The following is a 12,111-nucleotide window of genomic DNA, read 5'->3' as shown; positions in this document are numbered from 1 at the left end:
AAAAAATGGACCGGATGGAACTGACCTAGACCGAATCCGATCGGATCGGAGCTTATCGGTCCGTTCTTTGGGTTGAGATATATCATTTTTCGGTCTTCAGTCCGGTTGGTTTTTCCTTAATAAAATATAATATACACTATTTAAAAATTTAATTATCTCCTTTAATATGTTGTACAATTTATTCTTGACTATAAACGTACAAGGTTCATAAAACGGATCAACAAATTAAATGAATGGAAAAGCACACAATAATACAATGGATGGAAAAGCACGAAGCAAAGAGCGCACACAATTATTTTCAAGTTATCAGAAAATAATAAACTTAGAACCTTAAAATAAAAAGCATACAAATTAAAACGCTGATAAAAGACAACTTCATTGTGAAAGATGATCAAGAATACTTTGAGAAGTTCACTTTATTGTTAAATCCATTGAATACGATGAATGTTTAAGTTGAGGTATTACTCTAATAAGAAAACTTTGGTAACATGGAAAATGCCTTCTAAACAATAAATAATGAATTTGTCAAAAGAATTTCTAGCGAAGTACTCCGTATTATTATAAACCAATTTTCTTGATTTACAAAAGGCGATATATATACTTGTCAATTACCAATCTGACGAGAATTTGATAACCTTTCTCTGTAGGATGGTAGCTATCCCAAAATAAGTACTTTGAGTCATCTTCACAAATCAAGTCAAACTTATTGCACAATACCGATACTTCTACTAGTCCTGTGCCACAACATCCTTTCTCTACTTGTTCAAGCCCTGAAAAATCAATTAGACAACCCATAATACAAGTTAATGAAACCTGGCATCATCTGCTAAGAAAATGAAATCGGCCTGGACAACCCAATAGGGAAGAGTGTTCGGTCCACGTTTAAGCGCACCGAAGGTTCTACACTAAAATCAATTTGGCAATAGTGGGAGTAATTTCTCAAGGCAATAAGTTGGTATTGTATCCAATATGGAACAACTCACATGCGGGTAGCATTGAGTTTCAACTGTTCACATTCAGAAATTTGGACGAACCATTAAGAAAAATACACATATCCTATCCGGTCATTTTTGTTCTTATCATTTGAAATCTTATCACTTTTCACAATAAAAGAGAATTTTAAAAAATCCAATGTGTTAATGTTTCCTAGTTAAGACGACTGTTTGTGTTTGACATTATTCCACCTCCAATACAGCTGGTTTATTGTGCAAACACATGACTAGACCTGGTTATCGGGCGGGGCGGGTCAGGGTCGGTGCGGGTCAAAAGAGGGTCGGGTATTGAAAGGGTCATTTTTAGCGGGTCGATAATGAGCGGGTCAAAAGCGGGTCGCGGGTCAATAGCGGGTCATTAGTGGGCGGGTCAATAAACGAGCAATGAAAAATGAAAAACAAAAGAGCCATGTGCAAGTACAAGTAAATACGAAGCTATACACGTAATTTTTTGTATCATTACTATTTTAATTTTCAAAATAATTGTAGTATAAGTTTGACCCTATAATGACCCTGTCCAATAAAGGCCCTGTCCAATAAGAGCCCTGCCCAATAAAAGCCCTATAAATTTGACCCTAACCCTATATCCATTGGACTACCCTGTCTAATAACCAGGTCTACACATGACAAATCAGACAACTCATATGGAGGAGTAATCAGAGAGATAATTAATAGTTTGTTGAAATAGTGATTTAAATATGTAAGGAAGGATATGGTTTCTGTATATTAATAAGTTTTAGTGTGGCCAAAGGACATGCTAATTAATGTAATCAATAGTCCAAAACATCGTTGGAGAATTAACAGATATTGGGACATTACGGAAAAACAACATTTATAAGCTCTGTTTGTTTCTATGGAAAACAATTTACATGGGAAAACAATACAGGAAAATAGTTTCTTTTGTTTGTGTAACATGTTTAGCTTAAGGAGGGATGCGAATATGCATGAAGACATAATAAGATAACAAGAAGAAATATATATAATAAGTACGTACCATATTTAAGAGGATGCTGAATAATATCAAACAAAGGGGTGTAGATGTCAGTATAAACAATCTTTGAGTTAGGAAGCTTAAGAGTGAGAGAATCAAGTTCATCAGACAGCTTAGAATTAAACAATTTAGCAGCGTCGTTGTAATTCTCAGCACATTCTCTAACAATTCCTCCTCCAAGTGTTCTTTGCGATGGCACACATCCTATTGGTGGCGCACCAAATACTGAAATTCTTCGTGCACCAAGTTTGTACAACTCCTGTTCGTTTTCAAATATTATAAATATACCATCATATTAATTAAAAGCCCAACTACTACTTAAAATCCCGATTTCAATGTTACACATACATAATTAAACTACTACCTCACTTTATAATGATATTTACGATTACTATTTATATAAATAGTAAGACAAATTAAAAAGCCAGAGAGACTGTAAAAAAAGTGGGTGAAAAAATGACTAAAGTACGAAAATATGAGTTAAAATTAATGCGTAAATGTTATGGGATAAGTGATAATATAGTAAATTTTCAAGTCCATATTAGTATAAACCATAATGTCAAAAATATTAAAAAAAACTGACTAAAACGAAAATGGTCTAAATAATTATGAAACAAACGTAATACTTACTTAATAAGAATTGCTAAAAAATTGAGAACAGAACGCATTTACCCATATACGGGGTTGTTCTGTAATTGGACAGGAAATTACTAAAATATCCTTATTCTTTTGCGATTTTCCTAACAGGCAATATATATACCAACTTGTCTATATCAAATATGTACTTGGGCAAGTTTCAATTTGAGTAGTATACTACGGAGTAGTACTTATTTTGTTGATAACACACTTGATATAAAAGTAAAAGGATCGAGCAGGAAAAGGACTTAATTATAAATGCACTTAACAAAAACTTTGACATTTATGTCATGCCTTATAAATTATAATTAACCCACGCCTATGATAACGACTATTCTTGAGAGGTGATCTGCATGGTTCAAAATTAACCCACTTTTGAGGGTATCTAATCAACCACCTATTTTCGTAAAAAATAAAGTATGTCACGCATGTTAATGGCTTAAATTGAGCTACCCCGTATTCTGGATAGACCTGGTTATCGGGCGGGTCGGGTCAGGGTCGGGGCGGGTCAAAAGAGGGTCGGGTATTAAAAGGGTCATTTTTAACGGGTCGATAATGGACGGGTCAAAAGCGGGTTGCGGGTCAATAGCGGGTTGCGGGTCAATAGCGGGTCATTAGTGGGCTGGTCAATAAACGAGCAATGAAAAATGAAAAACAAAAGAGCCATGTGCAAGTACAAGTGAATACGAAGCTATACACGTAATTTTTTGTATCATTACTATTTTAATTTTTAAAATAATTGTAGTATAAGTTTGACCCTATAATGACCCTGTCCAATAAAGGCCCTGTCCAATAAGAGCCCTGACCAATAAAAGCCCTATTAACTTGACCCTAACCCTATATCCATTGGACTACCCTGTCCAATAACCAGGTCTAATTCTGGATGGAGGTAGCATGATGAAACTATTTAAATTTCTATAGGTCTTCAATAATCGATTTACCCAGTAGTCCCTCCGTCCAATTTTCTCATTGATTTGAACAACTTTTCAATTAAATGGAAATTTCGTAAATAACTTGGTGGAAAATCACATGGATATAAACTTAGGTGTTGACTGTATATTTGTAATTCTTGATTAAATAGAGATAGATATTAATTGTATACTACTAGCTGTTGACAATATATTTTTAGGTCTACAATATGTACTAAAATGAAATATTATTGTTTACATTTAAGTAATGGACTATATATCTTATAGTTGTTGATTGTATATTGATAGATTTTTATTGTATAATGTTAGTTGTTTGATGGTATATTAAATAGTTGTTGATAAATTACGAAAATGCAATGCTCACTGAGTCACTGTATGTGAGGCCCACCCTTAATGACATGTCATTGTACTTGAGGCCCACATTAATAGCATTTTCGTAATAAAATCATCAATTATTCATGAAAGTGTTATTATTTGATTGAAAAAATTTCTCAATCACTGAGATAAATTCAGAAGGGCTCCCCATATTATTTATGAGAACGTTTTGTTGTGTTAATTTTCAAACTTCACATTCAAGCTCCATTTAAATCCTATATTTCCACTAAATTCACAAGTTCTCAATAAAACTAAAACTTTAAATAACGGTCAATCAGTATATAACTGTCAGTTCTGTGAAGGGGCTTAAGAGCTAGTTTAATGCCAAATTACAGCACATTACACGTGTCATGTGTCATCACAAATCTTCTTCCACGTATAAAAAATGACTTGGTCAAGACTTTAGAACCTAGTCCCTACAACCTTATTTAATTCAACAACTAGTGTTTGAGCCTGGGCTTTGCCCCGAGTTAGTATGTTAATAACATTTGAAGTACTTATTTATTTTTATTTTCATAAGATAACATGAAATATGTCATGTTTTAGTGGTAAAGACATTAATGTTCGAACATAAGGTTGGGCCGGGGGTTCAAACCTTATGCAAACCATATTTGCCAATTTTTTTTTTAATGTATGTGAAGATCGCATGGAGTGAATGACTCATAAGCAGAGGGCCACATGTCACATAAACTTCATTATAAACGCCCAACATATAATAATACTCCGTAATACGATTATCAGGTATCTTCAAGACAACGGAGAATTCAATCGGTTTCCCTTCACATCATGCCCCAAACATAAAAAGATACGGAGTAAGGTAGGAGTATTTCAAAATATATTCATGAGAGATCTTGTTTTGTTCGTCTCAATGTGTAGTTTAACAATATCATATTTTTATATTTATTTAACACATATTTTAGGATATTACGTTTAAGTTGAGTTGAAACGGATGAAAACGTCAGAAGGGGACTAATATTTAAGAACGGAGGGAGTATTCATTTTTATAATTTTCACACAATTTCATATAATAACTATGTGTAATTTAATGTGAAAGTTATATCGATATCCAAAAGCGATAAAAAAAAATGAACAAAAGAAGTTAGTTAAAGAGTTAAATATCATCGCATTTATAACCTATCATCATTTTTTTTTTGAAGGTTAACCTATCATCATTTATAATTGTATTAGTCATCAAACCTTTATTTTGCCAAATAACTATATTTGAATAATAAAATAAAAATATGAAATAATTATTACTCTCACTTCTCGATTGGTATCCAGCCATAAGTTTTTTTTTCCGGTGTTTCACACTACCACCCGGTTCACCCTTAAGGCTAATTTAGATTCGGGGCGAGTTTTGATGGATACGTTCCAATCTCCTCCCAGTTGTTGTTGTGGGATTGAACACGGGGTCTTACCTTCCATGTTCAGCCCCAATCACCATAATGGATGTAGGGATAGAGTCAAGTTAATATGACTTTTACTGGGCAGGGCTCTTATTGAAAACGGTCATTATAGGGTCAAACTTATACCGCAATGATTTTGAAAACTAAAATAGTAATGATACAAAAAATTATGTGTATAACTTCGTACTCACTTGTACTTGCACACGACTCTTTTGTTTTTCATTTTTCATTGCTGGTTCATTGACCCGCCAACTAACGACCCGATATTGACCTGCGACCGCCCATTATCGACACGCTAAAAATGACCCTTTCATTACCAGATCCGCTTTTGACCCGCACCGACCCTGACCCGACCCGCTCGATAGCTAGGTCTACCCACAACAGATGGCAAGTCAGGTATTGTGGCAACCTCCTCCAATTGGTACGATCAAGGTTAATGTAGATGCGTCGTGGGATATGCAGTCATGGGTAGCAGGTATTGCAATTGTTGTTCGAGATGATAATTAAGGGGATGTGGCTATTTGGGGCACACCAGAAATTAACATCCAAGAATGGTATGATAGCAGAAATATTTGCAATTCACTACTGGCAAATGATAACAACTGGAACAATTATTGATGCCCTATCAACAATAAAGTAAAGTAAAAAAATTGCAAAAAATACCTGGACAAATGAAGTTGCTGAATGAAGCATAAGATCAGTGTAAGAATTAACATCATAATGTGATCTTCTGAATGGTGTACCAAAATAAGTGTTGGCAATATCATCACTTCCAGCAACTACAAAGTAAATACTGTTTCTCAATATGAAATTTGCCCTCTCTTCTCCCACTATATTTTTCACCTTTTCAATATATTCTTTAAAATCCTCTAGTTGCTCGGTTAGTGGTAACGCTGACTGCGTACACAATACGTACAATTAAACGTATTAGCACAAAAATTAAAATATAAATTATAAATTATTCGCGTATCTATATAATTAAACGTTCTTCGCTGTGAATGTACATGTACCTTGTGACGCACATTACAAAGAAATAAGTGACAAAGAAGAAACAACAAGTTTGTTAATTGAAAAGATCAAATATGACCGTTGTATAACATTTCGACTTCATGTTCTAAGTTTTAAAATAGCCATGGGTGGCGTAGCCTAAAAGGCCGATATTTGGATCAAAATGGGTGAGAAAAGTTGCTCATTTTGATCTTATATGTTGCAGTGGCTAATTTAGTTATACAATGAGTTAATTAAAGTGATTTGAGATTGAACATTAAGGAATGTCATATATAAAGGAACTTATATAAGGTTTAAAAAATGTTTACCGCAATTTTAGATGTCAAAGGGTCAAATCCAGAAGCACCAGAAGCAAAGCTAACACCGGTAAGGAGATCTTCAGGACTCAAATTGGCGTCCAAATAAGCCGGTAAGTATTGCTTTATTGATAGTTCTTCCGCTGAAATATAATGTACAAAATTGTATAGCCATTTCTATGATCGTATAGTATATAGTATATATGAGTCTGAATCTTCTGTCCCACAATCCATATACCATTTGTGTGTCACTTTTTTCCATTGGGTTAATATTAATATTATTTTGGATATAAAAATAAAAGTGGTTCACACTAACTTACAAAATCAACCAATACGAAGAAGGGACACATAAGTGGTACATAAATTATGGGATCGAGGATTTTGACTCAGTATATATATATATATAGTAGTACCTATTAAGTCGGTAGGGATTCTTCCATTGCTGAATCTGCCCGTAGAAACTCCATCCATGAAATCTTGGCCATAAGGAGGAAAATTACACTTGACAATTGTAAGAATATTGTTGTTGTTGCCGGGGTCAATGATTGAATCTCCAAACCCAATGATAGCCGGAACTGTAACGTTCGGAGGAAGCTTTACGACTGCCGCCGTTGGGGTGATGGCAGTGAAGATGGTAATTAAGATTAAAGAGTATATAGACAAATATGATAATGAACAAGTTGAAGGAAAATAATATTGCATGGTTCCTACTTCCTAGTAAAGTAGATAGTAATAAAATAATAATAATTAAAAAAAAAATGAACGATCTTTTCCTCTAAAGTTGGAGTTTAAGTTGAAAGATATTATGTAATATATTCCATGTGATTTGGTCTCATTTATACAGGTTGAATCAACCGTATTATTTAAAGATCGTAAGTAGAATAATTATTGATTAGAATGTGACTAGAACAAGTTTTAGCCGTGAAGTCGGCATTCTTCAATGAAAAATTATCGACGATAATGTACTACCTCCGTTTCATAAAGTTATTTACAGTTACTATTTGCACGGACTTCAATGTAATATTTAATTACTAATAGATCAAATTTTGTATGTAAAAAAATTATAAACAGTTGATATTCTGTAAATGCATACCGAAACCAATCTAACAAGATCTTACATGTAACGTTTTGATGTACATAATAGTGAGAAATTATGGTAAAATTTTTCATACTTTTGACACATTTTTCAAAGCGTAAAGAACTTTCAGAAACAGATGTAGTATATAATAAGAGGTTAAAAACCCCGACCACTCATTTTCCAGTGATATGTCACTGCTTTGAACCCTCAACCTTAAATATGAAAGACTTACGGATAGTGGGAGTATGTACAACTCGAGGCATCGCCCACTCCCAAAATCTTCATGCAGCACACAAAATATGCGAAGTATAATTAACAGGTTTGCGCGCACTTGGTATACAATAAATTTATTGTATATTGAGTAACTTTTAGTCTTTTACCCATTTTTTAATACTCAGTTACTTTTAACATGTTTTGATTAACTTCTATATTATAAAATTGTATTTTATGGATAAACTTTTTAAAGGTAAAATGGTTATCTTTACACATTATAAGTGATTTTGAAAGGATGTTTTAGGCCCTGTTTAGTTCGCCTTATTTCAGGACCTTATTACTTATTTCAGATTTAATCAGATCAGATCAGATCAGAAAAAATAAGTTCAGATCAGACCAGACCATATATTATTATTATTATTATTATTATTATTATTATTATTATTATTATTATTATTATTATTATTATTATTATTATTATTATTGGTATATATTTATATCATTGTTATTATTACTATTATTTTATTAATATTATTGCTTTAATAAAAACAGAATGTTGTTGTCGATGCAATTAAAATCTATTATTTAAGGCATAAAAAAACATTAACCAAAATATTCAAATTCATCATGTACGTCCAAATTAAAACCATTAAGTTCAGATCAGAAACGATATGATCAGATCATGTCCATATCAGAAGTAATTTTTACAGATCAGAACCATTATATATCCAAACCAGAACCGATATGATCACATAATATCCAGATCATGTTCAGAACTGCAAAGATCTTTTCTAGATCAGAACCGATCCTTACATAACCAATATGTTTAGACCAGAACTAATTTGTACAGATCATGTCCAGATCAGAATTGATATGTCCAGATTAGAACTGGTCTAGATATCGACTCTGTACAGGTTATGTTCAAATCAGAATTGATCTGCAAAGATCATGTCCATATCAGAATTGATTTGTACAGATTAGTCTATAAAGATCATGGCCAAAACAGAACTGATCTGTACAGATCATGTCCAGACCAGAACTGATTTGTATAAATCATGTCCAGATCATAATTGATCTGATTTGTATAGATCATGTCTAGATCAAAATTGATATACAAAGATCATGTCCAGATTAGAACCGATTTGTCCAGATCAGAACCCATACGTGAAGATCAGAACCCATATATTCGCATCGATCTATCTAGATCATGTCTAAAATCTGTACTGATTTGTCAAGATCAAGTCCATATCAAAACCATATGTCCATATCATGTCCGAATTTGAACCGATCTATTTCGATCAAAACTGATCTGTCTAGATCATGTCGTCCAAATCAGAACTTGTCTGTACAGATCATGTCCAGATCAAACTTCTCTGTATAGATCATGTCCAGATCTTTATTGATCATGTCCATATTAGAACCGACATCTCCAGATCAGAACCAAATTTGTACATATCATCCTCAAATCAAAATCAATCTGTACAGATCATATCCAGATCAGAACTGATATGTCCAAATTATAACCCCTCTATCTAGATCATGTCTAGGTCTATCTAATATAAGGAATAGTTAAATCATGAGCAAAGTCAAATAAATAATAACAATATTACTCCCCCCGTTCCTAAATACGTGTCCACCTTGGACATTTACACGGTAATTAATAAAATTGGATGATGTGTAAGAGTTAATGATTCAGAATGTTTTTTTTTGGGGAAAGGAAAAAGTAGATAATTGTTTATTAATAAAGTATATATAAAAGTGGATGTGGTGATTGAAAAGTGGTAAAAGTGTAAAATGTGAAAGAAAAAGTAATAATGATTTATAGAAAAGTGGGAAAAGTGGGAAAAGTGTATGAAAAAGTGGGAAAGGTGTATGTCCAAAAATGGAAACTTGACACTTATAAGGGAACGCTATTTATGGGAACTGGACACGTATTTAGGAACGGAGGGAGTATAAATTTGTGTAACATTTATTTTACATGTAAGTCGGTTAATATTAATTAATGTAGATTTTTGTTTAAACTTAATTTTGAAAAATCAGATCAGACCAGCTCAAATCAGATCAGAAAAAATAAGTTCAAATCAGATCAGATCAGAAAAAATAAGTTCAAATAAGATCATACCAAACCAGATAAGGAGAAATAAGGTAAACTAAATGGGGCCTTAATTAGAAAGAAAATATTTATCACTAAAAGTAAATACTACTTTTACATAATATTGTGTTAGCTTTTATGTATTTAATGGTAAATTTGTATCCGTCTTATACTCCCTCCGTATTTATTTAAGGGATACACTTGCCTTTTTCGGCTGTATTTATTTAAGAGATACACTTGCCATTTTTAGTAACTTTTCAACCCACCATCTAATTAAATAATCTATCTAATAAATCTTATGTCCCACCACCCTATTAAACAAATAATTTCAGAACTACATCCCACCACCCATTCCTAAAATGACATGGTCCGCACTTGTTTTACTTATTAAAATATCTACCCAACCCCCGCAATTTAGAAGGTGGACAATGGTGCACGGTGAGCATGGTGCACCTTAAGAACACTAGTATATAATTAAAAAAACATATAGTTACGTGAAAAGAACATGAGTAATTTTTTATTTATATTTTTAATAAATAGTGAAATAATATATTATTTTTTATAACAGAAAAGTGAAATATTATACCGCATGTTCTTTTGTCGTAGTATCATGTTCTTTTATGTATGCACATATGATCTTTTGGTGCACCATGCTCATTGTGCACCATGGTCCATAGTCATGGTGCACCTTAAGAACACTAGGATATAATTAAAAGAACATCTGGTTACGTGAAAAGAACATGAATATATTTTTTATTTATATTTTTAATAAATAGTGAAAATAATATATTATTTTTTATAACAAAAAAGTGAAATATTATAACGCATGTTCTTTTGTCGTAGTGTCATGTTCTTTTGCTTATGCACATATGTTCTTTTGGTGCACCATCATCACTGTGCACCATGGTCCATAGTCCACGGATTGCTACCCCCACTTGTTTTATTACTTTATTTCATTCAATTCTTCTTCTTAATACCCGTACCCGACCAAGTGTATCCCTTAATAGGTAAGAAAAAGAAACCCTACTGAACCAGCACCTAGCACAAATTAATTAGTCCAGCTACTCCAGTTACTTAGTTTATCTTGTTTTAACATGAGAACAAGATACGACAATGTAGAGAAGTTGATTAGAGAGATGGTCCCAAACTTCTGTTCTAGCTAACAATATGACTCGCACCCACATTATTTAACGGTTGACAGTTGGGAATTCAAAGTAATCACTCTTAAAAAGTAGTATTTTGATATGTTTCACCGGCACATTAATTAGTTCGAGCTAGCTTCCAAGAAAAGATAAAGTGTCAATGATCAACATCGAAATTGGGCTACTTTTAATTACTCAATTCTTATTAATTATTGATCTACGTGTTCATTGTTTTTATTACAAGTAGTTTGTTAGTTCAACGCCATTTTGTGTGACATCTCAACGATATACCTTAAATGTAACATATCACATCACCAAATCACCACTAATCCCCCCTTCAAACAAAAATAACAACGATAAACCCAACGATCGTACTGAAAACGATTTCGCGTCACCCCGATACAGAAGAAACATTGTGATTGTCCTCATAATTGACACCACTCTGAAGTTTGTACATTCACAAACCAGAGATTGGTATTTTTTTTTTAACAACTAAAATAAATAATGTATTCAAGACTCAAAATCAATAACAAATCATGAGCAAGGCATTGGTAATATTTTCTTAAATGGTAAAAATATTGATATACACAACCTTCATTTCATTGAGCTTTTTACGGTTATTGTTATGTACTAATGCCGTATTAATTCAATAAAGATCGAAAGATTTTGATTTGTGGTTTTCTAGTTGGGAAATAAATGAAAAATAATAAATACTCAAACAAAGAACACCAAATTTATAGTTGTTCACTCATAAATGAGATACATCCACTTTTGGGGAGGGAGATTAATGCTTGTATTAATCACTTCGAACTATAAGGAGGTATTACAAGTAGAAATGGTGTGAGAATGAGTTTAGATTTACTTTCTCTCTCTAACTCTCTTGTGTTTATGTGTTTGTCTCACTTATAAACCCACCACACAAATCGAAAATAGGTTTAGTTGGTATATATAGT

The 12,111-nt window shown here is 32.8% G+C and overlaps 1 protein-coding gene across 1 annotated transcript; it reads right to left on the bottom strand.

Annotated features, from left to right (window-relative positions):
* Positions 1-388: 388 nt before the first annotated feature.
* LOC110786349 (GDSL esterase/lipase EXL3) lies at positions 389-7,538 on the bottom strand. Its single transcript, XM_021990894.2, has 5 exons — positions 7,047-7,538; positions 6,646-6,776; positions 5,993-6,226; positions 1,987-2,242; positions 389-770 (listed from the first exon to the last, which is right to left on the bottom strand). Exons 1-5 carry the CDS (start codon positions 7,333-7,335, stop codon positions 580-582), a joined length of 1,101 nt encoding a protein of 366 aa, XP_021846586.1. The 5' UTR covers positions 7,336-7,538; the 3' UTR covers positions 389-579.
* Between the last annotated feature and the right edge of the window lie 4,573 nt (positions 7,539-12,111).

The sequence above is a fragment of the Spinacia oleracea genome, chromosome 6 (genome assembly GCF_020520425.1).
Source record: "Spinacia oleracea cultivar Varoflay chromosome 6, BTI_SOV_V1, whole genome shotgun sequence".
Classification (NCBI taxonomy): domain Eukaryota; kingdom Viridiplantae; phylum Streptophyta; class Magnoliopsida; order Caryophyllales; family Amaranthaceae; genus Spinacia; species Spinacia oleracea.
This window is presented reverse-complemented; position numbering and strand designations above follow the sequence as displayed.

Bases quoted from the DNA above. Each gene is read 5' to 3' on its own strand.
- LOC110786349 (XM_021990894.2), bottom strand. From the start codon at position 7,335: ATGCAATATTATTTTCCTTCAACTTGTTCATTATCATATTTGTCTATA. The intron at 6,777-7,046 runs GTACTACTATAT...ATTATATTTCAG, and splicing joins AATCCCTACCGACTTAATAG to CGGAAGAACTATCAATAAAG. The intron at 2,243-5,992 runs GTATTTTTTGCA...GAAAACGAACAG, and splicing joins CAGCAACTTCATTTGTCCAG to GAGTTGTACAAACTTGGTGC.